The 27,968-nt window shown below is 41.8% G+C and overlaps 1 protein-coding gene across 3 annotated transcripts; it reads left to right on the plus strand.

The window, feature by feature from the left end:
* The first annotated feature begins 426 nt into the window (after positions 1-426).
* Positions 427-27,912, plus strand: camsap1b (calmodulin regulated spectrin-associated protein 1b). Of its 3 annotated transcripts, none has more exons than XM_051422748.1 (19): positions 427-872; positions 2,478-2,644; positions 7,550-7,812; positions 12,296-12,457; positions 14,067-14,147; positions 14,542-14,574; positions 17,359-17,500; positions 17,732-17,871; positions 18,050-18,146; positions 18,601-18,757; positions 19,234-19,319; positions 19,420-19,504; positions 20,871-23,181; positions 23,564-23,700; positions 23,792-24,006; positions 24,391-24,493; positions 24,653-24,765; positions 24,955-25,073; positions 25,562-27,912. In XM_051422748.1, exons 2-19 carry the CDS (start codon positions 2,479-2,481, stop codon positions 25,856-25,858), a joined length of 4,707 nt encoding a protein of 1,568 aa, XP_051278708.1. In that variant the 5' UTR covers positions 427-872; position 2,478; the 3' UTR covers positions 25,859-27,912. The 3 variants fall into 3 exon arrangements, with proteins under 3 accessions (XP_051278708.1, XP_051278709.1, XP_051278711.1); XM_051422749.1 differs by having other exon boundaries at positions 18,601-18,724; XM_051422751.1 differs by lacking the exon at positions 14,542-14,574.
* Positions 27,913-27,968: the final 56 nt, after the last annotated feature.

Below are 27,968 nucleotides of genomic sequence, written 5' to 3' on the forward strand. Positions count from 1 at the left end.
TATTGCTTTGCGAAACCACAGAAATGGTTCAAATTCTGATACCACATTTCACCACTAGATGTCATCATTGTTCAATGTCATAAGGAGAACAGGACTATCATAATTAAAACGTGCACTGCATGTATTGTGATAAGTTAATATTGAAATCATTTAGGAAGTAACAGCTGGGCATCGTGGTTTCAGACAACTTGTCAAACTAATTATCTTGGCCAGAGCCTAGTGGTTAAAACAAGTGGAGGTAAATCAAAACTAAGCAGATTCAGAAGATTACAGAAACTGAGCCAGGTCTGTGTTTGAGCTTAAAAAATGAATTAAATTCAAGTAGGAGAGTGCGTTACTGTTGGTTTATTATCGACGTGACAGATCATTACCAGTATTGCTAGTAACAGTCTGGAAGGTAATCACGCATGCGCAGTCGTTGCTTAGACGAAGACTGGGACGATAATTACATTTCTATGGGCAGAGCGCGAACACACCACCGGTTCTCGCTGCATAGCCCGAGCCGCCAAGATATGTGTGTGTCTGTCAACTAACATGAGGCGTTTAGTACAGAGATAGATTTTTAAAACAGAAGAGCGTCTGTACGTCGTGTTTCTTCCTTTGGAGAGCCCTCCCTTTTCCCCCTGGCTGTTTGTTTCAGCTGAAAGACTGCCGTGGAGCTGTTGGCACACAGGCCGCGAATCGGGTCTTGTTGCTGGGAGGAGACCATTCAAACTCGCCTCCCTGCTAGCATTATTAGCTGGCTACGATGCGTCGCTGCTGCTGGTGTATTTTCTATACAGCAGGCCACTGTAAAGCGAGGCAGGTCCTTGGTTAATTGTTTAAGCCGACGGAACTGCTGGGTGACTTGGAAACACACCACACCTTTCAAGGTAATGTGTTGCCAGCTAGCTAACGTCATTCACGGGGCCGTACTGCTCCTGTAACGTTACAGTACACACTAGCAGGCTAACGCTTAGCTGCTTTACATTTACATGCATGGCCACTTAACCGCTAGCTAATTTAACATAATGTTAGGCAAATGTGTACCGTGTAATCTAACGGGATTTTCGCTCGTTAACCGGGTTATTATAACGTCAGCATACTTGCATTATAATTAGAGTTTACCTAGTTAATTAGCAATTACCTAGCTTGTTCGATAAGCCAGCATTGGGCCGTTAACCGTAAGATAATGTAACGTTGAGTTCATGCCACAGGTAACCATTAACTTTACCGAGCGAGGTTAACTTTAGTTGTCTGGTGAAATAAAGGCAACGTTTACATTCCTTAGGGCTTTGGTATGATAGTATGTGTAAGCAGGTGTTAGCACTTGTTTTTTTGTTGTTGTTGCTCAAAATCGCCATCCTATCTTTAAATTAGAAATGTTATTAGTCCTTTGGTTATTGTAAATTTCAGTAGAAAATGTATGTCCAGTGTTGAATTATAGCAACAAAAAAAAAAGAGAGTGGCCACAGAAATGGAAACTTGTAAGCAAGACCTCGGGCTGAATGGGCCATTGAAAGTGAAAGTGCTATGGATTTGATGTGGTCACTGATTAGAAACATAAGTCTGCTTAGCTCAGTGGAGACGGCCCTAAGTAGTAATAATCGTTTTTAATTTCCTAGCACTTTTTCAAAACAAAGTTACAAAAGGGTTCAGAAGAGAACTGATAAAGAACAATAAATGACCTAAATTCATCAAAAGAGTTGGAAGAGACAGGGCACAGGACTCACTGAGACAGCAGAGAAATAAAATGCAATCTTCTTTAGTTGTGAGTCTAGACTGGGAAGCTTTTTTTTGTTGCAGAATGTGAGGTCTTTCTATCAATGGGCCGTGTGAGTAGTTATCTTTATCAACTAGTGCTAGTGCTACTAGAGTCAAAACGACTATCTGCAAGCTGTTTTGGTTTAAGCGACTTATGTGATAATTTATTGGGAGTAGGAAAAAGTCATTGACCAACATCAGATATGTATCGCTCTGCAGTAGTGGACTAGTAGAGTACCTAATGTGCTTGCCACAATGTACATAATAATGACCAGGAAGTTTTTTTTCTTGTATTGAACACTGTTTTCAGTCACCATGGCCTTACTGTAGGTTAATTTAAGTACTAGATACTGCAAAGACACTGTCTCCACTCTGTTATCAAGCATTTGACATAATGAATGTGATCATGCCTGTGAGGATGCTACTTTGGTGCTTATGTCTCAACCACCAGATTTATGCCTAATCGACCACTAAAGGGATGATTAACAGCACCACCCAAAACAATATTTTCCTTAATAATCAAATAACTCCAGATGAGGATTTTATTCCATTATTTATTGAAGAATCAGTCTTAATAGAACATTCAGCCACTCACACAAGCCATCTCTGTGAGAGTTGCCACTTGGCAGACTGTGGATGGCTAATGTCCTGTTATTTGGTTGTGTCCCTTACTCAGCACAGCAGTATGTTCAGTATAATTGTGACTGCAACATGTTTATTTCTATTTTTTTAAGGATGGATGTTGATTTGCGTGCTGGCGGGGACAGTACCAGGAGAAAAGTGGATTTGACTGGGGTTGCAGAAGGCACAATGGATGTCGTACCACTGGAGATGTACGACTCCGCCAGAGCAAAAATAGCTGCCAACCTGCGGTGGCTGTTTGCCAAAGCCTATGGCATTGGTGAGTAATTTAATTTACATTCACATTTCACAAATGCTTTGTAGGTATCTTTTTTTAGATTTCCAGTTGGCTATATGACTTACTTGATAAATAATATCTATTTATCTACTGTTATGGACCTAATAGGCAGCACATTGGTGAGCACAGTTTAGAACCTGCGTTTGCGCTATCTGCAGCATATTTTCCTCATATTCTCATAGTTATTTCAGATGTTATTGTTACAAGGATGTGTTAACTCTTGTCAGCAGATTGTGTGGAGAGTCAGTGGCAAAACACTGACAGGAAAGAGAAAGAGGGAGAAATATTTGTGTATGTTACGTGCACTCTAGCCAGCACTAATTCCCCCATGACACTTGGCAACCGAAGCCTCCCTCACTGACTCACCAGATCCTTCCATTCTTGTAGGGTGGCCAGTGAGATTGAACCCAAATCAGGCTGAGTGACAGGCACTGAGGATTAGGCTATATTTGTTAGACTACTCAGAGCATGGAAAATACTGATCTGCACTGCCAGTCATTCACCCCCTGTTAAGATGGTATCAGATTAGTAACTGGGCCTTTAGGCCAGATTTTCCTGTTTTTTATATGGTTGCAACAGTCAAGATTTGAATACATTTTAGGGTTGGGTTGAGTTGCATGATGTGTTTCCTTGTGGCTGTAGAACTGATGGTCGATACAAGTCCACTTTCTTTCATTGGGCACAGCTGGTCAAGTGCTTGATGGAGAGGGCCATTTACCTTTTTTTTGTGTAGATGAATTTACTAACCTGACTTTGCTAAATGGCTTGTTACACAGAACCATCTGGGAAGTTGTCTGTTTGGAAAAGAGGCAGGCAATTAAAAATACTCGGCAGGTGTTTGGATGAATCATCTATCATCATGGGTGAACTTAAACCACTCAGATCAATGAACCATATAACATAGTCAAACTCATACCAAAGCCAGTCGAGAGGCGAAACATTTCTCCATCAGAACGCCTTGACGTCCTTATAATGAAAGTTTAGATGCTGGTAGCATCTACGCTAACCAGCATTGTTAGCTGCCCGTACATCCTCAGAGGGTGCTGATTGGTACCACTGCACCAGCCACAAACTCATAGATTGGAGTCTGGAAAGATGGATTCTTGCGTGATTTTGAGTCCAGCTGCCTTGTAAGGTCATAAATCTGTTGTGTTAAGGAATAATCAAAGCCAGTTCTGCTCAGTCACCAGTTTATTAGGTACATTTAGCTACATTATAGTGAAAAGTGTTATAGAAATATTAACACCACTGTAATTGATGGTTCTGACCTAGATGGATAGGTTTTGAAACTAGTCGTGGACTCGTGGTTGGTTGTTACTTTATTAATCAGTTAAAGGTTAACAGTCAAATGTGGGCGATTTTTCCACTTGCAGGTAGCCCAGTTATCATTAGGAGCTCCAGTGAAAACAAATTCATTGGTGAAATAGTGATTGTGGTTGGTGAAAATCCAGTTGAGAGACCCTTCATATCATCAGGCAGTAAAGTGTTGGCATGTTCTCAGATACACTATGAATTATTATAGGCCCTGTAGTCCAGTGTTTCTTTGTGCACACCTATATATTAACCATGTGTGAGAATGTTGGCCTGATTTGTCTCAGAGAGCCTTTGCTTACAGAATACATTTTTGTTACCTGTAAACTCAGAGATGGCAACAGAAACTGACTGTTTGGCTGAAAAAAATGTTACAAGATTAACATCACAGCATACTGCTATTGTTTTACTACAGTGCTGCTATTTCACTTTTGATTTACTACACGGTGTTTCCTTATCGTACCAGCAGTTAAGCTTAGTCAGTGTGAGGCTGAGCTATCTGATGCACAAGTCCAATAGCTTTGCATGTCAGTGAGGTCTCTGGTCAAATCATCCATCATTATTTCAAGGCCTCATACAAGCTTTCCTTTGTATTCTATAGTACCTTATATATCTGTGGTCATTACAAAGATTTCCTAATGCCACTGAGTATGAGGATAGAAAGCTATTGTCTCTTTTGTCTGTTTTTTTTTCTTTTTTAGCCCAGGGCTTTGCTCTAAACCTTATTTGCTCTAAGGTTAATTACCTATAGAGTTCATACCAATGCTTGTAGGTATTTTCTTGCTCAATTCAGTCTGTCATCATGGGCCCTGGATAACGATGCAGGCCGAAATATGGAGCATAACAACATCTCTAAACAAACAAAAATGATACATCACAGATGAGCTTGGGTGGAGATGCTGTTCAGTTAGAATAGAAAGCATAAATTAGCCCCAGAGCTTTGGTGGCCCAGAGGGAGGCGACTCTCAGGTGCAGCCGCAGTTATCTTCCTCCCATGGGAACCGAATATACTAGGCCCGTTTGTATTTTCACCTTTTGGCTCATATGGTGTCTGCTGCATTGCTAATGCTGCTCAGTTGTTTGCTTGGCTCGGACGATAACTGACAGACACTTGTAGGCAGTTGAGGTGATTCCATTTTAAAATACGTGCAGCAGTGTCGTGATGTGGTGGTTCTGGTGTGTATTCATCAGGTTCCCTGTTATTCATCAGGTTCCCTGTTATGGCTTTGATCGTGAATGTCTGTCTATGTTTGTGTACATGCTTTCTCATGCTACCGCCCCTGTGCATGCGCCACAGCTGCTCCCACCCTGCGCGACCGACAGCTAGACACAACACCAGCAAGAGTGAGCACCTGTCATGGTCGCAGGCCCATTACTGGTCCTTACCAGGCTCTTCCCTGCTTGTGTCGATCATGATGTGGTGCTGATCATGGTTGGCTGACTCTGCTGTAGCACATCCTGGGTCTTGTTGATAGACTCTGTCCTCGTGCTCCACCCCTTCCTAGTTAGTAAGTGTTTTAGCCTGGTTCCTAGTGGCAGGAGGATGGGGGGAAGCTGCCACGCGACATCAGCGTCTGTGGAATGAAGTCAAACGTGAAGTCTCGCCCCAGCCAACCCCTTTTGTTTTTATACACAATCATTCCCACTGTTCTAATGTGTTTATATACTCAGATGCAGCTCTCCAGGAATGACCCACACTGCTGAGTGTTATGTAAAATAGATTAATGCTGTAGTACAATTACATCCTTATTTGCACCATATGTACGGTGGCAGACAGCGTATCGGTGAGGCCTGTGTTGTAATGCATGTGGAATGCAGTAAACAGGATCAACGCAGCTACTGACATAAGGGCTACATGGTCATTCATGTTAAAATCACCATTTTCAGTTCAGTAAATCTAAGATGCATTTTGGAGATTTGATGCAACCACACAAAGGCTCCTAATTTCTTCCTAATTACCTCCTTTAAATGGATCAATATTGGCTAAAGTAAAGCCTTTCAAAGTCTGATCCTGTCTTTGCTGAACTTTACTGTGTTTTGTCCACTTTAGCCTGCTAGTATTGCTTTGCTGCTTGCTTTTACCACAACTCGGCTCTGCAATTCAGCATTTCAATGCATATGTGAACATGAAAAATTGTTTGGGCACACCGGTATGATAGACTCCAGTCAGCCAAAAATGAAGGGATTTACTAACCTCTGACTGTATTTATAATTAGCAAAGCACTAGGGCTGTGTAATATTGCAATATCCAAATCGCAGAAGCTGCAATTTTTTTGATAAAAGTAAAATGTGTAACAAAACAGCCATTGCAGGTGGTAGGTCATACCAGCTGATGCTAATTAACATTAATTCCATAAGTGATTAGTGATTGATGACAGGGCATCTTCTTGTATTTTAGTAGTAGTATTAGTAGTAGTAGCTTGTGAAAATATTTAGTAGTTTACAGTTGTTCATTTTAATGTGTTGGATACATATTTTTATCAACATCAAGGTATATATAAGTATTCGACTCTGTATCTGCAGGGCCAATAAATTTGATCGGGACATCCCTACTGTCATGTTGCCTCAGCATACAACAACACTGATACACCATGTGATGAACTGTGCACAGGCAGAGAGCAACACAAATCTATATCAAAAGAAATCACAAAGATATTTCTCAAAACCTAGTCCGTTGCCCTCCTCACTTGTGCAGTTCAACATTTGTGCTTATTGTATTATCAGCCACAAAAGCAGCTGCTGGAAGAAGAAGCTGCCTCCCTTCCTGTTTTTGTGAGCAGGAGATTGCTGATGAGTGGCTCCCTTTATCCCGTCAGTCAGAGAAGACACTAAGAACTCATCACATACACACGTGCGGCTTATGCTGTGTTACTGGAGCTCAGGCAGAGTTCAGAGCAGATGTAACGGAACAGAGTTATTTTCTATTGCTGCACCGTTTTGTGCAGTGCAGGATTTCGGATAGGTTTTGTGCATCATTTTAGACCTATTTTAAGCCTCAATGTGTGTTTTAACTTGCAGTATATATTTGGTTTGTGCATGCCTGAAGTCAAGTGCTTCATCCCTTTCCCTTATATGGTTGTGGTTTCTGGTTTTGAGGGTGACTTCACATCCAAAGCAGCAGAATCTCTTTTGTAGGTCATTGTTTTCTTTTTGTTTTTGATGGCTCCGGTATTGTTAAATTAGTGCTGGCAAAGCCCACCGTGTCACCTGAGAAGCCTGTTCTCACTGAGGAGTCGGCTTAGCAAGGATCTATTTCCCAATGTACTCCTGAGGCAATACGCTGTGACTTAAAATTACAAATGGCCATGTTTGCTCCAAGTAAACTGAAGCCAGCATAGAGCAAATATTACATGGGAAGCATTTCGCTTTGTCACATTCCTGTAGCTTGTTGACGCTGTAGAAGTTTGATGGGTGTAGGCTGAAGCAGGCAGAGATGTTGGCGTTAAAGATGCTTCATCTTACAGTATCCTATTATATTGTTATCAGCTAACCTTTATGTCTGTCTTGAAAGCTGAACCACACATAGGAGCACATAGCAATGCCACATGGTTCACCTGACCATTCTCTCCATTGCAGACCATATTCCAGAGGACTTAAGGGACCCGTTCTACACAGACCAGTATGACCAGGAACACATCAAGCCGCCTGTCATCCACTTGCTGCTTTCCTGCGAGCTTTACTGTCGTGTCTGTGCCCTCATCCTCAAGACGGAGCAGGCAGCGTCTCTTCAGTCCCACCTGTCCGTTATCCAGGCTCTGTCCAGGAAGGGCATATATGTTGTGGAAAGTGATGATACACCTGTCACAGATGGGGACCTGGCCTGTATGCCCATCAAAATGGTGAGTGGTTGGACTTAAAGGTCTGGTGTGTAACATTTAGGAGGATCTGTTGGCAGAAATGGAATAAAGCATTACCAGGCATGTTTTCAATAGTTTATAATCACCTGAAACTTAGAATTGGAAGGAGATGTTTCTATCCACAAAGGGAGCGGGTCCTCTTCCGTGGAGTCCGCCATATTAAACTGCCATTTTCTATTGTAGCCCAGAACGGATAAACCAAACACTGGCTGTAGTTGGGGCCTTTTTTGAATTTTCTGGCCACCGCCACTATACACTCAGAAGGCGAGTAGTATTCAGTTTATAGCAATCTGCAACTTCACCACTGGATGCCACTAAATTCTACACACTGGACATATATGATGTATTTCTATAACACTTCTCAATACAACACAATACAATTCCAACAGCATCACAAATAGCCTGGTTGGAACGGACATATTGGTAATCACCTAAAAAAAATGGTGGGTATCCCAAATGATATCTTGAGTTGTAATTTGAAAATGTACAATCTCAGTGTACACAAATTGAATGTTTTCCACTTAGCTGTTGCTCTTGGGCAGGCCTTGATGTAGCAGTAGCTTTTGCAAAATATAACTTGTAGCCCTGATTGCCTATCAGAGAAGAAGGAAACTAGGTCAGCAGCTATAACAACTTTGCACATTACATGTAGCATCTGCAGCTCTTCCTGCTTCTGATGTGTTATCTTACCGCAGTTAAATCAGTGGGAGAGTCTGTGCTTTTATTCTTTTTCAGTAGGACAATCAATCTCAGTCACAGGCATTTGAGACACTGGGAAGCTTCTATCTACTGTGTACAGTAACTTTAAAACTGTGTGAATAGGCATAAAAGTTGTTTGCAGTTGTTTCCCATCTTAGACTGCGTAGAAGTGATTTTCAGACATGTTTTGCTGCCTGACTTAGTGTAACAGTCTCCAGATGATTAGGCTGCACCCTTATCATGTTTCATTCAAATTAAGAGGTGGAATTTGACTGTTACTCATGCTAGTTGTGTGAGGACTTTAATGCAAGATAGGGCTGTGATTGTGTTGTGTTTGTAAAAGTGCTATGGCAATGTTGGTTTTTGGCCAGACTTATTTTCATTCTTAAAACACTTAAGGTTTTCCACATCTGTTCTTTCTCTTGTCGTTAGCCAAATATTAGAGCCTGTTCTCATTTTCTATTGGCAGTTTTATAGTAAAGCTGGTCTTTTGTAATGTTATCAGTTAACATTTGCAATGAACCATTTTGTCCTAAGTTAAAAGACAGTATCTCATTATTACTGCACCGTGGGCAGGAGGTTGGGGTGGACCACAATGTATTACTGATTATTGCATTTCATTTAGAGCTGCAACTAACGGTTGTTTTTGTTATTGATTAATCTGCTATTATTTGTATTATTGATTGTTTGGTCTGAAAAACCATCTGATGTTTTTGCTGAAAACGGATTAAAAAAAAAGATCCTGCTTTGTAAATGAAAATACAATAACTTTGAATCCTTGACTGAATAAATGAGAAAAGGCACTTTTAAGTCTAATAAAATAGGACTACCTACGTATTTATATTGTACAATTTCTGCATAGATTTTGCATAGTATAATTATTTTCTATTCATTAATTTTGCCTATAACACACAGCTGTATTGATTCCATTTTAATCGGATGATATGGCTTTAACCCCTGTGTCAATACAAATCTTCTCTGCTGCAGTTTTCCCAGTTGGAACTAACTGATACCCTATCAATTTGTCAAAGATATCACCTTCTTATCTAATTTATAAAGAAAAAATAATGCACAAATCCTAATAAAAGAAATGAAAGCTTGTGCCCTCTTAGGCGGTTTAATCGGTTACATCAGTGTTAAGAGGGTTACTCTTGTGCTAATACTAAAATGGATTTTATTGTCTGTGATATTTTTCTCACCTACATTTTTGCAAATCTGTTAAGAGCATTTACTGAATGCTGGCAAAATCTTCCCCTTTTGTCCTCGAATGCCTGGCTTAAATGCCTTTTATCCTGCCTTGCCATTCATAAGTTTGTTTCAGGGGGAAAGTTCTGTCTGTCTATGCAGAAAACTGGTGGCTTAGCCCTACTGACCCTTTGTGTGGTCATCATACCAGTGTAATGTTTATAATATTTTCATAGATCAGCTCCTAAACAGGTTAAATGTCCTCGGTGTGTAACCAACATCCGCTGGGTCATCACCTGAATCAACAGCACCACATCACAGCACAATGAATGAAGTCCGGAGCAGCCGCGGCCCTCTGTGGCAATGACATCCTTCACACAGGATAGAATGAACACCAACTACCTCACTTGCTCTCAGCCATCTTCCTACCCTTTTGTTACCATGGAAACCAGCAATAGTGCTGAGCTTCCTCTCTGCAGGCTGGCTAGTCAGGGATGTCTGCTTTTTCTTTTCCTGCTAGCAGCCTGACAAAATAATATACGCAGGCCTGTGTGTAAGCAACCAGACACAAAGCCCTGTGAGGAGATGGAAAATCCTGAGTAGGACATCGCTTATCTCTGATTGACTGTTGGAACCCCCTGCCTCCCAGTTTGCTGACTTGACAAGGCGTTTCCATAGAAACCTGCATTTTTCTGCATGTGTGTGTGAATGAAACCTGCACTTGCAGACAGTTCCTCTGCACCTTGTCTGACTCTTGTTGGGGCAACAGCTGGAGCTTGTAAAGCCTCGAGAAGCTAGCCGTCCTCTTGAGTCCACTTAAACTTTTGTATGTGTGTGTGCACGCTGTGTATCTGTCAGCGTGCACACACACAGCTCAGGGCAACTGCTCCCCGTGGGGCTCCATACTGAGCTGATGAAGGGCAGAGTGGATGTTTGAGAAACAAAAAGATTGAACAGCATATCATGCTGTTATATTTGCCCCTTTGTTTATTTATTGAGCACTGCTTATTGACACTGAGGTGGTAAATGCAGTGTAGCTTTTGTTGAGTCATTCATTATTTTCAATTGCTGCTTTCAAAAAACAAAATCAATCTGAGCGGTCCTTATCCAATATGTCTAAGTTATTACAATATTTGACCAAAATATTGCTAATAAACTTATTTGGAAGAGAAAACTAAATGAATGATACAGTTATTACTGTCTGTTAGTATTAGGTTTAAGTTCTGGGTTGTTATGACCCTTTTGATAGTCTGTTTCTTGCCCTTTTGTACAAACAGCGTCACCATGTTAGCTTCCTCTACGCACCTTTTTCATCCTTTCTTCATGTACTAACTTGTCCCCCGTCTTATGTTTGACTGGAAAGTAGATTCTCATCGTTATTATTGTCTGTGTCCATGTAGGTTGTGCTGTTGTGAAAGCTCTGCATAGCTCTCATTCGTTATGTTAACGAGCCTAATCTCTGTTTATTTCCATCACCAATTGGATTAAGCTAGCAGCATGTTACACAAAGCACGGACTGAAACAATGGCACATCCATATTTGTTCTGTAATGGATTCAAGTGCTGCATTATTGACTCTGATGTTGTGGACAGGAAATAACCTTTAGTAACAGACTTTTACATAGAATGAGATTTAGAAAAAGAGGTTGGCAACCAAATTTGGATATTGCCAGCTGGAGTGTTGCCAGCAGATTTATTAGTATTTGGTTGCTGTCAATTCCCACTCTGGCGATCAAGAAGCAATATTTTTACTGGTAGGCACCAGGTGTTGGGACACTTGGAGTAGGGATACCCCTGCTGGGCTTCTTGATTGCATGATGATGTAGAGAGCGGGTTTAAAAGTGGACACCCATTGTGCTGAATGAGAGGTTTCACTTTTTGATTAAACCTTGGTAGGTTATTTAAAGTTATCCACTTGTTAAGGAACCTCAGGATTGTCCTATTAGAGTTCTGAATTAGACAGTCCCCTCATCCATTAATCTTATCCATTTATCCACACACCAGAGGGGCAGATTGTCCCAGAATCCACGTCCGTCCATAAATGATGGTCCATTACCTGCAAAAGTAATGACTGCGATATATGCTTTGAACAAACTAGTTCTTACAAAGTGTCGTCCAAACATTTCTGAAGGATGTTTATAACAAACACCTACCAATTTTACTTTGTCTTGGGGAGTATATATGCATATGTAAAGAAAGTTGTATGAAGCCTTTTGTGGCTCTGGAGGGAGCTAAGCTACACAAAATCTGATAAACTGCTTTAAGTGATGTCTCCAGTTTGTGGTAATTTTTTACTGGGTAGATTTATCAGGAATGGTATACTTCAAACACATAAAATTCACTTTAAATAAACTTATTTAGCATAGTTCACATTGCTAGTTAAAATTACAGTGTAAACACATACTTGAGATCATATTGCACACTAATAAGCTCCACAGCGTTTTATGTTGTTTGGGTAAATCTGCATTAGATGATTTATCTCAGATTTTTCGCCTCCAGCTTTGATCTTAATTGCACTGGAAACTGTGGGGAAAATCCAATGAAATTCAATTGTCCTGTGTTTCTCTTTCTCCCTCACCCAGAGTGCTCACATGCCTATGATCGATGCCCTGATGATGGCCTACACAGTGGAGATGATCAGCATCGAGAAAGTGGTGGCTTCGGTCAAGCGCTTCTCCACCTTCAGTGCCTCCAAGGAGCTGCCCTTTGACCTGGAGGACGCTATGGTCTTCTGGATCAACAAGGTTGAACACCCAGCACAGACATAAGCAGTGCAGATACAATAAAAGAAGTGCAGCATTTATTCCCTTAATGTCTAGGCTTCCTATAATTTTCACACTTGCATTATAGGTGACTTATTTTCTTGAGGCCTGTATGGTGCTCAGAGACGGGAGAGCAGATAGGAAATGTGAATCTGGTGCACACACAAGCGGCTTAGGCTCAAGTTGTACTCATCTTTCAATAGGTTGAAGGCCTGAGGCAGCGAAAGCATGACTCAGTGTGTCCATTAAAATTACAACAAAGATCACACCACCACTGTCTGGGTCGAAATGGAAAGTGTTTCTTGATGTTAGACGGTATTTAACACAATCCTACAGATGAATTAAACGTTTTCTGTTTCTTTAGCTTGTTGCGCTGTGTTTCTAACCAAGCCTCGCTCAAGGAAAAGTCTTGTTCTGAAATCTCGGGAGTTGTGAGGTTACTCCGTGAGAGCAGAAAGCGTAATTTAGTGTTATGTAAAAGATTTTCAATGTCATGGATAAATATTTAGCTTATATTGATGAGGCTTTTGAATGTGATGCCCGCCCGTATTTATTTGAGCCGGAGTATACGGATAAGACTAAAAATTGAACAGAGGATGAGGAAAGGGAGAGAGGGGGGTAACAGGCAGAGGAGGGTGAACCAGCTAATGCAGTGCTGCGAAGCTTGAGATGATATATTGAGGTGGTATTCCTGTGGGTGCTGTGACCCTATGCCCACCGAGGAGAGTTATATTCTATTTACTCTAATGTAGAGCTGAGAAAAGCCATAAATCCTCGGAATTCAGAAGATGGAATCAGTAAATGTTATCAGAATTTTAGTTTCATTTTCTGTCATTTGAGCTGAAGGTTTCTTACATTTCATGCAAAGAAAAAAACCCTTGTTACTGTAATCAGGCTAGGACATTAGACAAAAATTATTTCCCCAGGTAGAGTTCTCCTGTAGAAAGACAATTTCTCTGACTGTCCTCTCACTGAGCACTCTGCAGGTATATGCAGATTTACAGTAACAAGGTGAGGGTACTACAGACGCATTATTCAATTCTCTGCATAACCAGGTTTGTCTGGGTAACCTGTAGGTTGATACTGGTACTGCCACCCAACTGTACCTTTTTTTTGGTACTTTAAACTCTCTGTAATAACAAAAATATAATTTAGTCCACTCTCCTCTTACTACTGCAGTGCTTGTATACTGTAATATTTACTATTTCTCACATAATGCTCCATAATAATCATTAAAATTCATGTTAAGTTTATTAGCACACTTTCCAGCCTCCAGACATCAGAGCATAAATCAAGAGCGCAGACCTAACCAGGGTATTTTAAATTATTAAATAAAAGCCCCATTATCTCCAGCAACAAGTTACCCAGCTAGCTAATTAATTACCTGAAGATTTCGAAAAAGTTGTCCAGGCCTGACTTAAAAGGTACCAACTTTTGCCACAGATTAATTTAACCTGAATCGGTACTCTGTAGTACTGACGTAATTTGGTCAGTACCCTTAAAAAGTACAAAGTTTGGTACCTAACCCTAGTAAGCAGATTTTTTTTTTGTGCATGTAAATGTACTAAATATATCATTATTTCTTCTGCAGGTGAACATGAAGATGAGGGAAATTACAGAAAGGGAGCACAAAGTCAAGCACCACCCCCTGGAGTCCCCGAGCCACCAAAAGGTAAAGCCACTCATAGCGTCTACCAGTTACTTCTTTTACAGGAGAGAAATCCCAAAAATAGTATACCAGGAAAAAATCTAAATACCAGAACCAAAATGTCCAATAAGTTTCTGCCAGTAGCTCCATATTTCTGGCTTTTGGGAACTATTAGAAGTAACTCCTTTTTATTAAAGACATTTCCTCACTTCATCACCACAAAATCTTTATCAAGCAAAAACTTGGCTCAAGAAAACCCAGATGGCGTTTTGGAGTTGTTCTGACCCTGCTTTCCTTTTCTCTGTTTAAACCGGAAGCAGATCCAATCCTTTGTCTGTGACCTCTGACCTGTTAATCTTTTTGCTCCTGTTCCTCATCTGTGCCTCCCTCCCCTCTCTTGTCCCTGCAAACTGGATAGTCTCCCTCCAAATGGTATTGGAAGCTAGTCCCTGTAAGTTGGATGCCAGTCCCCTCCCATAACCCCATTTTCTTCGCCCTCTCCCCCTTGCACGCATAGTTCTGTGTTGATGTGCGCGCACACTCCACCACGGCTCATTCAAGCTCATTCTGTGCTGCTTGTAGCCAATGTGTGTTAGCAAGGGGGAGAAAGCTGACATTTTTTTTTTTTTTTTTTTTTGGTTTCTATTTTTTTTTTTTTAACCTTGTGGCAAATATACCACACAGGTGTAAAGTTATTCTGACCTTTTTGAAGTGTTCAAAAGATATTCTTTTAGCTACGCAATGTGTGCTACCTCATTTCAAGCTCAAGAAGGCCATGTGGATTGGCTGTGCGTGTGTGTGGTATTTGCTTGCCCAGTGAAAAAAAGAGCAAATCCATGCCTACACCTCTCCTTTGCTTTGCAGTCCCATCCCTGGCTACCTCCACTCACTGATCTGCTTTGTCATTCCCTCTCCAGTCCCTCTCTTATGCTCTCACACGCTGTTTCCTCTGTGTCCACGGTCTCCTCTGACAGTATTTCTTCTCTCTTGTGTGTGTGTCAGCCTGATGTCATGCACGACCTGGCCCACTGCATGCTGGAGCCAGGGGACTTCTCTGAAGCGGTACAATGTTGCCTCTCAGTTAGGAGTAGACTCACTTATGTAGAACTAATTTTGTAGTAGAGCTCCTTAAGTTGGGTTGGTAGTTTCACCTGTAGCTTGTGACAGAAGCTGCCTCAGTACAGTTGGTATAATTTTGTGGAATGATCTCCCAACACTATAGATGCATCAGAGCAAATGTTGTATTTAGATAAATATACTCTAGCTGCTCAGTTGTGTTGTGCTGTTTGTGATAGTTTTAAATCGTGCATGGTCGTCACCAGCCCTGTTGCCATGTTTGATCAGTTATTATTTTATAAGGGTTTAGTTATTACTGAAAAACACATTGGCTTCTTGGTCAATAGCCTGCATATATTTTGTGGCAGATACTCATATTAATATTTGAGAGTTTAAAATATTAACGATATGTCAGCTGTAGGATTGGGAACCAAAATGCAGTTCCAAGTTAGAACCAAATCCAAAATGCCAAGAATCGGGTTCCCATAAAAAAATTTACTTATTGGTTCCTGGTGCAAACAGTGTGTTAGGTTTCCTGTATAATGATTGTGCTAGCGATACCAACACTCCCTTGGTGCTCCTTGAGCTCTCAGTCTGGGAAGTGTTAGCTATTAGGACTGCTATACCTGCATGGCTAAATTAGATAACAGAGATGTACATGCTCTTGTGAATGTCTGCCATTATGTCTGCAGTCGAGTCAGAGTCACACGGCCGTGTGTGGAGACTGCAGACCAGTGTGTCAGCACTGTGAGTAGCTCAGTTAAAATCAATGCAGTAGCTGGTATTGCATGGTGTCGGATAGTGTGTATATATATATATATATATATATATATATATATATATATATATATATATATATATATATATATATATAGAAACATTGTATAAACAAACAATATGGATTTTTTTTTTTTTTTTAAGAACTGATGACATTTACAGTTGAACTTGTCAGTACTATCTGTTGGACAGACTATGTATAGCTGACACGGTTTCTAAATGACCTCAAACCTGGTTTGGTATTTCTCTACGGCTTACTGACCAATATATATGTAGATAATTATATATCTGCAGCAAGCTAATAGGCTCTATTGGAGTCATTCCCACTTCTGCATCATGTGACGCAAATACCTTGTGCGTCTTGCGGAGAGACTGCAAGCCGGCCAGTCTGCATTTCCAAATAACTTTTCTTAATGCCTTATTCACAAGTGACACAGAGAATGTAAGATTGATTAGTCATTACATAGGGAGTGGTGTTCCCAGTGTTAGGTGAATATTTGTAAGTCATGCAGAAGCATTTGGAGTTAGAAGCAACAGCACCAGTCGGTATAGTCTGTGTTGGCATCCTGTGTGGGCTATATTTATGTTGCTCCAAATCATATGTAGGTCTCTAATATCCATTTTCAGTTTCTATAATGGGTGTGCATGTCTGTTGTATTTAGATAATTTGTGCTTTTTTATTAATTCTGCAAACTGAAATATAAACTGAAAATACTAATTCTTACCAGCTTTATAGAGTATTTATCCAAAACTAATGCACCTGGGGTGAGTGAGTTTCTGTACTAACACGCTCATTTCCCATAAGTGGGCCAGTGATTACCCCAGTTTCCCTCCCAGTCAGCTGGCTCACGTAGCCTAGTTCGACTGGGCTCCTCCGCTAGTTGCCTTCCCACTAAGGCCTGAGGAAGGCTGACCATCCACTCTGTGTTATTCATATCACTGCTCTAACACCTCCACCTCCATCCTCCTCATAGGTCTTCAGGGTTCTCCCTAAACTGCGTGATCATGGTGCTGCAAGATTTTGTCATTCAGCGTCAACTTTCTTTTGGAAATTACACAAAACCTACTGTTGATCAGTACAAGAGGAGTATCAGCTTAAATAATAAAAAAAAACAAAAAAAAACAACAAAAACAAATAGAAGTTACCTACGGATTTAAAACTGCTGGGGAGAACCTTGATATGATGCTTAAATGGATAGTGTAGAACATTAACTGCTTCCAAAAACATCTGTACTTAATATATGCCTTGACTAGTTCAGACATGAATCTCACCACAAAAGAGATTTGTACTTAGTCATTGCATTTAGGATGTTTTATGATGCATCCTTTGTTGTTCCCATGGTGGTGGGAGCTGTTACTATGGCTTCTCATAAAACCCTCATCCTCTCCCCCTGGTGGTTAGGTACGGTATCGTCGGGAGCATGCTTCAGGCCGACAGCTGCCCTTCTTCCCACTGCTGGAAGACCTGATGAGGGATGTTAGCGACGGAGCTGCACTGCTCACCGTGGTCCACTGCTACTGCCCAGACCTCATGAAGCTGGAGGGTATGTTGTGCATACATGACCTTTCACACAATTAAATGAAGCTATTGAACATGGGTTTATCAGTTACCCTCAAAGAATTTTTCTCTGCTAACATATTGAATTTGATATCCATGTGTGATACTATTTTTGGCACTTACACATGGCTTACTGTCCCAGTCCAGTCAGTATGACATTTATAGCCATCAGGTCATTGAGTTGTGTCCCAGGGTGACCCGCTCTCTGTCTGATCAGATATTTGCCTGAAGGAAGTACCATCCATCGCTGATAGCCTGTACAACATACAGCTACTGAGAGAGTTCGCCAACGAGTATCTGAATAAAAGTTTCTATCTGACGACGGAGGACATGCTCTACTCACCACTCGTGCTCAAGGTACAAACACTGACATACTGTGTTTTCATACACATTTGCAATAAAATGTACATTTAACCTTGTATTGAAGCCATTATATTTGGCAGCAACAGACACTGTGGGGCTATTTCTAAGCTTTATGATGATCAAGAATCTGTCTTCAAGTCTTTATAATGTGTTTCCTGTACTCTCTGTGTAGCACAATGTGATGGTGTTTATTGCTGAACTCTTCTGGTGGTTTGAGACTGTCAAGCCAGACTTTGTCCAGCCTAGAGATCTTCAAGAGTTCAAAGATGGTAAGTATTGATTACTATGTCGTGATTATTACACTATCAATGCAAAATTAAAATATCACATTGGTAAAAGACTGCCAACTTAGCTGCTTTTAATGTTACACAATACGTAATAAAATTAAACCTCATTGTTTTAGCATTATGAAAGTTACCCAAAACATAAACTCACCAGTCAACTTAAGTAATACTCATAACTGCAAATAAGTATAACTTTTTGTTTTTGCCCAGTCCTTCAACATGGATCTAATAACCTACTCTGTAGATACAGAGAAGTAGCTTTAAGTCACACTTTACTGTACTTATTAGGTTTACCATTCATTGAGAATTTCTTTTGGTGTTGTTACTAAGGGAGAAACATGTTTTGCATTGGAAGTTGTATTTAAAATGTCCGATTTTAAATTGCAATAGACACTAAGTATTAAGATGATCAACACCTCTCTCTTCCCTCTCTCCTCAGCTCGAGCCATAGCTCAGCCCAAGAGTGCCCGCCCATCAGTGCCTATCTCCAACGCCACCAAGCGCAGCTTCCTAGTCAGCCCTGGTGCGGCCGATAACCAGAGCAGCCCAGAAGTCTGTAACAGGTACTTCCTGCACCCTGAAGACTCTGACCCCCTGTAAGTCTTCTCTCGCTTTCCTTCTCATTCCACGTCATCATGATCCTGTCTCCTAACCAGTTACAGTAACCCTACAAGGATGGGTAGTTATGCAGCGGTGTCTTCATTCTCATGTGCCTTCCACCTCTAACCCTTTGTCGTCTCCATCACTAAATTTAATAATGAGTTTCACAAAGATAAGCTAATTATTGAATTTTCTCTTTGTCTCTGTATGCATTGTAAGTGCTTGTGTGGGAAACAAAAATTCTTAAAGGGTACAGAGCTGTCAGTTGTCTTGTTTTTCATGTCACTTGTCTGGTGAAATATTTGGCTTTTACTCTGTCTGTGTCAAAAGATAACTGAATGTATTTGGTTGGGGAAAAAAATATTTTTGTTGTATTGTTTTGGACCTGTTTCATCCAGTGAAGACTTTTTGTAAACTTTTTGCATCCCTGCTAAAAAAATGTATTAATGTTTTGTTTTTTTGTGACTTTTAGTAAAGGGGGACCAACCTTCAGCCCTTCCCACCCACTCCTTCCACTGCGACAGAGGCAACAAAAGCAGCAAGGAGAAGATGGTGCATGTAAGAAGCTTACACCCCTGAATGTTCAGCTTGTCATTGTATGTCTGTGACCAGCAGCTGCCTTTGTACTTATACATTGTTTGTGTGTGTTTCTGGTTAGGTCTCAGAAACCGCTCCAACTCCCTGACTCAGATGGACGGACAACCCCGTGGCTCTGTGGTCGCATGGCCTGACAAGAGGCAGAGGTACGTAACGTTGTAAAAAACTTACACAAATGACACTTTCCAAATGGGTTCTCATGAAAAAACAATTTTTGTACTAGTGTGGTTGATTTGGAAAACTTTCTTTTTTCCCTATATTGCAGTCCATATAGTGCTGTGAAGATGAGAAGATGACATATTTTTACAGATCAGAGGACTTTTATTATGGGGGTTGCAGGTTAATTGGCAACTGGTATGTTAATTGATAAAGATGTTAATATTTTAGTCATTTTTCAACATTCTTAACATTTGATGTATGAATAACGAAATTACTTTTAATCCATGTATCATTCGTTCTTTTCATATTCAATTGCAATTCAATTCAATTCCAAAATTGGAAAATGAAAAAACGTTTTTTTTCTTTCCTTATTCGTTTATGAATCTGATACCAAAAAACAAATAACGGTTCATTTTTTGTACTTTCGATTTATTGCTCAGATCAAAAATAGGAAATGAAATAACGGGCCATGGATCGATTTTGATATTTAAATTTTTCGCTATCTATGAACTGGAAGTTATTGTCTCGTTAGCTTGGTTCACATCTTCAGTTTAACTAACGTTAGCCTTCAAAACTGAGGATCAATAATCATGGAGAGTTTCATCTTGTTCAGAGGAACTAAACGGGTGACACAGCCCTCTCTAGTTCTGTGTCAGATACACGTCTTTTCGCTTAAGGTCATGCTGAACACAGAATCTTCTCATACTCATTTCAGAACATCGCTGGATACCCATCTGCTGCAGCGTAGTAGAAATCTCTACATGTGTCTTGCCAGTTTCAAATAAGTTTTTTATTAAATCAGCATGTGGTTCCAGTGCGGCCATGGTGTCAATACAAATTTACTCAAAAAGTACAATCACTGCATGATTTAGTTTTTTCAGGCTTTGCGAAATTGTGGCAAACTTCCAAGTGCAACACACGAAGACACAAATCGGAGAAATTAAATATCAAAATCAAAATTGATCCCTGGCCCGTTATTTCATTTCCTATTTTTGATCTGAGCAATAAATCGAAAGTACAAAAAATGAACCGTTATTTGTTTTTTGGTATCAGATTCATAAACGAATAAGGAAATAACAAACCGTTTTTTCATTTTCTGATTTTGGAATCTCAATTGAATATGAAAAGAACGAATAATACACGGATTACTCTTATTTTTGTATGTTGGTTTTGTCCTGCATCTGTATCCAACTTGGCTTGGATGTGCACACTTTACACCTTCTTTGCTTCATGCTTTATTTTTATGTGGCAGTTTCTGACCAGATATCATATGCAGTAAATTTGGTTTAAGAATTACATTTATTGTAAGCTGTATATCGTACTGACTTCCCTTCCCATGCTCTCCCTCCGCAGACCACTGTCAACACTGAGCCCATACATGTTCCATTCAGCCACAGACAGTGATGCAGACATTGCTTCTGGTGACAGTGTGAGTCTGGCTCGCTCCATAAGCAAGGACAGCCTGGCGTCCAATGTCATCACGCCCAAACACCAGACTTCTGCCCTCCAGCCGTCACAGGCGGGAATGCGCAGGGTCAACGGCCACAGCCTCCTGGGTAATGTCAACATTGAGGATGAGGAAGAAACTCTGGCGGCAGTTGCCAGGACTGATGGTTCCGTCATCCCTCTCCAGGTTGACGGGACCCAAGCAACTGCCACAGCGGCACCCAAACCTTCTACTGAGTCCAAACCTGAACCAGATAGCTTTTACCTAGAACCACTGATGCCTGCCATGCTCAAAACGGCTAAAGAGAAGTCTGTATGCCTAAACAAGGAGGAGGAGAGTGGTGAGGGCCCCCGCTCTTCAGGAAGGGGATCTCTACGTCGAGGAGATGACTCGACATCAGCTGTTCGTAGGAAAGCTCCCTGCAGCCTGAACCAAACCTTTACCCCTCCGGGTGAGGAGGAAGACTTGTCAGAGGAGCCTCCACAGGCTCAGGCAGGTTTTAAGCCCATCGTTACCAGCAGCATGGACCCCTCGTCCAGAGAGCCAGCCGGGGGTTTTTACCTGCATTCAGATGCTGAAGAACTAAAGTCTGGCCAGGTCGTGGACGCTGAGCTGGAAGACCTGGATGAAGAGGAAGAGGATCTGGAGGAAGCTCTTGCCACTAAAGAGCCCAAATGGTCCAGTAAAGCCTTTATTGAGGAAGATGAAGAAGAAGAATCAGCCAAACTACAAGAGGACATGAATGTGAAAGAGCATGACGACAAAGACATGAACGGTGGCAGCGGTCGCTCCAGCCCCTGTCTCAGCGCTCACTCCCAGGCCAGCAGCATGGCCAGTGGCAGTGTGCGCATGACCTCCTTTGCAGAGCGCAAAGCCCAGCAGCAGCGCTTTGGCAGCAACCATGACCTACGCTCCAGTGCCTCCAGCTCCCAAAGGACCACTCCAGATGGGTCAGAGAGCAGCGGGCCCCTGGCTTCCTCCTGGAGGCTTAAAAGAGACCAGAGCCCCTCCTCACCCTTGGGAGGATGCTCTCGTATAGGCGACGGTAGTGGTGGTGCTAATGTACTGGCTTCTGAAATCGTCCAGCTCCGAATGCAGCTGGAGGAGAAGCGACGTGCCATTGAGCACCAGAAGAAGAAGATGGAAGTGCTGTCGGCAAGGCAGAGGCAGAAGCTGGGAAAGGCAGCCTTCCTGCACATTGTAAAGAAAGGGGGAGGCAAGAGTGACACATTACCCAACCCTCCTAAAACTGACATCTCTAAAGACGAGCTCAGTGGGGAGAAAGTACAATCAAGTAAAGATGATATGTGTGTGGATGCCCTGAGGGGGGACAAAGAGCTGGAGGGAACCACCCCACCAGGTGCCTTAGATGCAGACAAGAAAGGTAACAGCGGAAGCTTCTATCTAGACGAAGAGTTGGACCTGAATGAGTGCAGCCGCTCCATCGAGCTGTTGAACGACGCCATCGGCAGCATCCAGCAGCAGATGATGCAGCTGTCACTGCAGCAGGAGATGCTGATGAAACAGAATGTACAGTCTCCCCCTACTGCAGCTCCACCTCCTCCTGTCACCAGCGACAAAAACGGTGACCCTAAGGCAGGGGTGAGCTTTCACTTTGTGGAGCACCTCTCTGGCGCTGCCACCGGCACCGGCACCGCCCCCACCAGGAAACCCCCCAAGCTGAGCTCAGGCCGGAGCTCCAGGTCAAAGCCGTCAGAGCTGAAGATAGCCAAGGAACAGAGCCGACAGGCCTCTAGGACACTCACCCCCACACAGAGTGGGTCAGAGACATTACCACACCCAAGGCAGTTTGCTGGGGGCAGGTCCCCCAGGGCCGAGCAGCCCGACAGCCCCAGAAACCCCACAGCGGGAGAGACAATCGACAGGCCAGGCTCTGGCCACGTTCGGAGCGCCACCTTCCGGCTTCGCGACGAGGCGAACCTGCGCCTCCCTACCCGAGTGGACCTGACAGCGCTGCCTGCCCCAGAAGTGTCCTTTGACGGGTGCCTGACCAGCACCATGAGTGAGTCTGAGCTCAATTCTTCAGATGGTTCAGGGAAAGAGAACATACCATCAGAGGAGGTGCAGCGCAGCAAAGCCCACCTGATTGAGGTCGATCTGTCAGAGCTGAAAGACCCTGAGGAAGAGGCTTCTGTGGACAGAACAACAGAAGAAGGTGACGGAGAGCAGAAATCAGTCATGGGTTTCTTCTTCAAGGTAATGCATTGTCATGAAAATGCAAATATTGATTTATTCAATTTTAATTTTTATTACACTGGTGATTATTATATGAAATTCTGTGGTCCATCGTCTAGTAATTATCTGATGGAACACTAGTTAGTGCTTCTACTATTTAAAATTTCAAATTAAAAAATTAAGAAACAAATAAATATTGGCCTATGTATTGAAATTGCCTTTTGTTGTCTGGCGAACTAACTAAATACAACAAAAGCCACCTTTGAAAAATCTTAATTGATTATGTTTTCTGATCTGTTTTCTGATTCACCTATTTAATTATTAATTTCAGCACTAAATTAAATATTGATTAAATTCTTTAATACACAAATAATGTTCCGTTATTTGTTTTTGCATGTCCTAGGACGAGCAGAAGGCCGAAGATGAGCTTGCTAAGAAGAGAGCAGCATTCTTGCTGAAGCAACAGAAGAAAGCTGAGGAGGCTCGACTCCGTAAACAACAACTAGAAGCAGATTCCGAGCTCAAACGAGATGAAGCCAGGTAATTTATTCTACATTAGCATTAGATTTAGATGTTGTTCTTCCAAAAAAAAAAAAAAAAGCTAAAAATTCAGGTGTTTGGTTTGTTTTAGACGGAAGGCCGAGGAGGACCGCTTGCGTAAAGAAGAGGAGAAGACACGGCGGGAGCTGATTAAGCAGGAGTATCTGCGGAGGAAGCAGCAGGAGATGTTTGAGGAACAAGGCCTCGTCAAGCCCAAAACCCCCAAACCGAAGCAGAAACACAGACCCAAGTCCGTCTTCAGAGAGGAATCCTCCAGCGATAATTTCTCCAAGGGCTCTTCCACACGTAAGATTGTTACATCACTAATTTGACATTTAGCTGTCACTTTATTCGTTACATGTCTCAGCTTGGTGCACTCATTGAGTAATATTATTGGTTGTTGAAGATTTGATTCAGGGTTTCCTGCATTGTTTTATAGTAAAGGTGGGCAACCTCGTCTGATATCATATAAATGCATGAAAAAAAATAATTATATGAAATAAAACAAACTTGTAGAGAAAGAAGAGACAGTATTTCACACAGCAAATGCCATGTGTTTAATTGTTTGTTCAGGCTGTTGCATGTTTAGGTCCAGTGGGTAAATTCTTAACTGTGAATGTAAGAGTTGCTTCTTAAGTGACACTGTACATGACATTTTTACAAAAAATGGGTCTTCTGTGTTTCACATAGCTGACAACCTGAGCAACGCCCAATCAGGCTCCAGTCTGTCTCTGGCCTCTGCTGCGACCAACGAAGCTGACAGCGTCAACTCTGGAGGGGCTGGTTCCCAGCGGTACTCAATGCTTTTTTTTATTATTTTCTTGTCAGCTTGTGCTTAAAAACATTCTGTCCATTGTTAATGTTTAGGATTTACAGTATTTATTTTTCAGAATTTTTGTTGACAAAAATGTCCTCCTTCAACATGTGCGCCTCCTTTCATTATGTCATCTAGCTGTGACTCTGTGGAGTCATTTCCAGGCAGTCGTAACAACAGTCGGACAGCAGAAAGAGACTGGGACAACGGCTCCACTGCCTCTTCCATCACTTCCATGGCTGAATATACTGGTAAGTGCACAGCTATCAGATATATTACTATGATATCAGACCTGTGGTTGTGTTTTCATTGATCAGTGATGTCAATGTGTCAGGCCTGCTTTAAACGTGACACAATAAACATGGTCAGTCAATGTCACTGTTTTATGTAGTTATAATAATTTCTATCTAATCTGACTTGGTCTTTTTTTCTCCTTTTAGGACCCAAACTATTCAAGGAGCCCAGCGCCAAGTCGAATAAGCCAATCATCCACAATGCAATCTCCCACTGCTGCCTGGCTGGCAAAGTCAACGAGCCACAGAAGAACCAGATCCTAGAGGTCATTTCTCTGCCAGACATGCACCAATCTGCTTTATGAAAAAAAAAAAAAACCCTGCTGTAAATTAAAGATAGATATTTGTCTGGATTTTTCCAGATTTTGACCATCTTCTAACATGAAGTTCTGTGACACTGCTATCTCTGCAGCTTGGCAGATTATTTTCTCTGGTCCATTTCTGTAGTACAGATGTGGGGAACACTTTCATTACCTCCCTAACAGCAAAACCTGTAACGTGAGCCTCGGTTAGACTAGGCTTACTGGATACTTTTGGGATTGACTAACAGAATATTGACAGAGAGGGAGAAATTCTCAGCATCAAGACTAAAAACAAATAACTTAATTTTTGATGTAAAAAGGTCTCTCTTTCAGGCCAAAAAGAGCCTTTCTAGGGTTTTAAACCAGCAGTGTTTTACTGTAATATACCTCAATGTAATATCAGTGCCATATTAATAAAACATTTTTAACTTTCTAACATCCTTCCCCATTAGGAGTTGGAGAAGTGCGAGTCCAACCACATGATGATCCTGTTTCGCGATGGCGGCTGCCAGTTCCGGGCGCTCTACACGTACTTCCCTGACACAGAGGAGATACAGAAGCTGACGGGCACAGGACCTAAGAGCATCAGCAAGAAGATGATCGACAAGCTGTACAAGTACAGCTCGGACCGAAAGCAGTTCACCGTCATCCCTGCCAAGACTGTGTCAGTCAGCGTGGATGCACTGACCATCCACAACCACCTGTGGCAGGCCAAGAGAGGTGCTGTGCCAAAGAAAAGCGGAAAATAGCGGGCCTGTTTTAAACCCTCTATCACCCAAATCATCGTATCCCCATCTTGCTTGTTTCCTGAATAGACTGCATTGACGCCCACAGCCAAGCTCACCGCCATGCCTGGTCTGGAAACCTGCTCGGGAGAATCCACCTGCATTTATGGACATGTTGGTCGCCTGTAGGTGGACCACAGTTTAAAAAAAAAACGAGTGAAAAGGGGATGTGTGCGTGGATGTGTGTGTCCGTGTGTGTGTCACAGGTAGTCTGAGGAACCGGTGCTTGCAACGTAAAGAGGAATGCCGGCTGAATTTGCTTCTTCTACCTGTGATCTCAGTGCGATCTGTTCAGGTTTCTTTTGGTCCGGTTCCGTTTTTCTACGACGGCCACGACTCAAGCATGTGGCATCTTTTGTTTCTCTGTCTCTCTCATATGTGGTGGATGTATTTATTTGTTAGGTCAGCACTGTCATGGTCGAGAGCTCAGCTGCAGCACTACAGTCCTTCCTTCTGTCTGGAAACGCCTCTTCCTTTTGGACGATTTCAGGCAACAGGAAGGGGGACTTTGGGGGATTTCTGTCTCTCTTTTCAGAAACTCCAAAGCAAAGGACCTTTCTACAACCCTTTAGGACTTTGGACTTACTCTCCTGTCCCAACAAAAGCAACAGTCTCTTCCTGTGTGGACTGTCGAATCTGTCAAATCAGGCTGGCATTGCCGATTTTGCCTCACCAGGGATCTCCAAAAAAAACCTGCTGCTCTGAACTGTCTTCTTCTTTTGTCACGGGGGAGTTCCTCGGGTCTCCCTCAGACATCCGTTGGCCTTTCACGCATAGTGGTACTATCGTCTATTTATTCAACCGCTTTTTAAACTAGACGCTGATCGTGTAGCACTGGATACGTGTATAGCAAAAAAGAAAAAGAAAAAAAAAGTTAATGACTGTCATTTTAAATACTTTTATTTGTCTAAACATCCTTTTTCTCGAGGGTGAACGGTAGGTTTTGGTACAGAAAATGACGCTCTGTTTTGTTTTTAGCTTTTTTTAATGATTAAAGCAACGTGGTATAGAGTTTGAGCTGATGTTATGTGTTTTCATCATAACGGGAATTCTCTGATGTTTAGAGCTTAGTTGTGTTTTCTCTCTCCACTGGGCACTCTTGAATTGTCCTGTATAAAGGTGCACTCATGAACACTTGTCGACGGCTTCTTTCATGCAATGTAACTCCCCCCTCCTCCCCTCCCTGAGTGTGTTTGTCGGCCTGTCCCATCTTTAACGCACGAGAGCGGCACACACACACTCACACACACTCTCTCTCTCACACACACACACACACACACACACACACACACACACACACACACACTCTTGTGAAGAGTGTTTTTGTGCTGCTCTGTAACCAGTTCGAATGACAGTATTTGATATATTCACAAAGGGGTTTCTGTGTGTGGGCGGGTAGGGGACTGTGGTTCAGTTATGTACCAACATTAAAGAACATTCCTCCAAAGTGTTGACAAACACTGCCACATCGTCTCTCTCTCTTCTCTCTGTCTTTTCAAAAATCATCAAAAGTGCTTTTCTAGAAACCGTTTGTTGGCCTCAAGAACAACCAGAAGTGTTGCACGAGCACTTTACTTTCTGTTTGTTGGGGAATTTTACCTTCCGAATGGGCATAAAAAACTAAGAACTAATTAATGACACTGGTGTTGTAAATTGTGAGAACTAAACCAAACACTAAGATTTAATACTGACATGTAAAGCTGAAGGGCCTCCGCTGATATGATACTACTGCTGTCTCCAAAAACAACAGAATACTTGATTCCTCATTTGCTGCATTTTGATTTGTTTTTGGGGCATTGGGGGCGGGGGAGGTGGCGGACCTTTAAATTGTATGCGAGTGTATTTTTATGTTAACTAAAAGATTGTACTGGCATTTGGTCACCATTTTTGTTACACTAGTGTACTTTTCATCCTTGTTGATTTTATCTTCAATCCCATGCCATCTATTTATTTTGAAAATGGAAGCACTGAAACTGAATAAATTTTCAAGTGAATAAAAGTCACATTTTTCATTTTTATTCTTTTCTCATGGCTTGAATTTGTCCATTTGTGAGACTCACTGTTTGTTTTCCTT

Source organism: Dicentrarchus labrax, unplaced genomic scaffold (genome assembly GCF_905237075.1).
Source record: "Dicentrarchus labrax unplaced genomic scaffold, dlabrax2021, whole genome shotgun sequence".
NCBI lineage: Eukaryota > Metazoa > Chordata > Actinopteri > Moronidae > Dicentrarchus > Dicentrarchus labrax.

What these genes read in the sequence shown, in the direction of transcription:
- camsap1b (XM_051422748.1), top strand. Translation starts at nt 2,479, where the DNA reads ATGGATGTTGATTTGCGTGCTGGCGGGGACAGTACCAGGAGAAAAGTG. An exon ending in CCTGTATGCCCATCAAAATG is followed by an intron (nt 7,813 to 12,295) that starts GTGAGTGGTTGG and finishes TCCCTCACCCAG; the next exon opens with AGTGCTCACATGCCTATGAT. An exon ending in ACTCACCACTCGTGCTCAAG is followed by an intron (nt 17,872 to 18,049) that starts GTACAAACACTG and finishes CTCTCTGTGTAG; the next exon opens with CACAATGTGATGGTGTTTAT.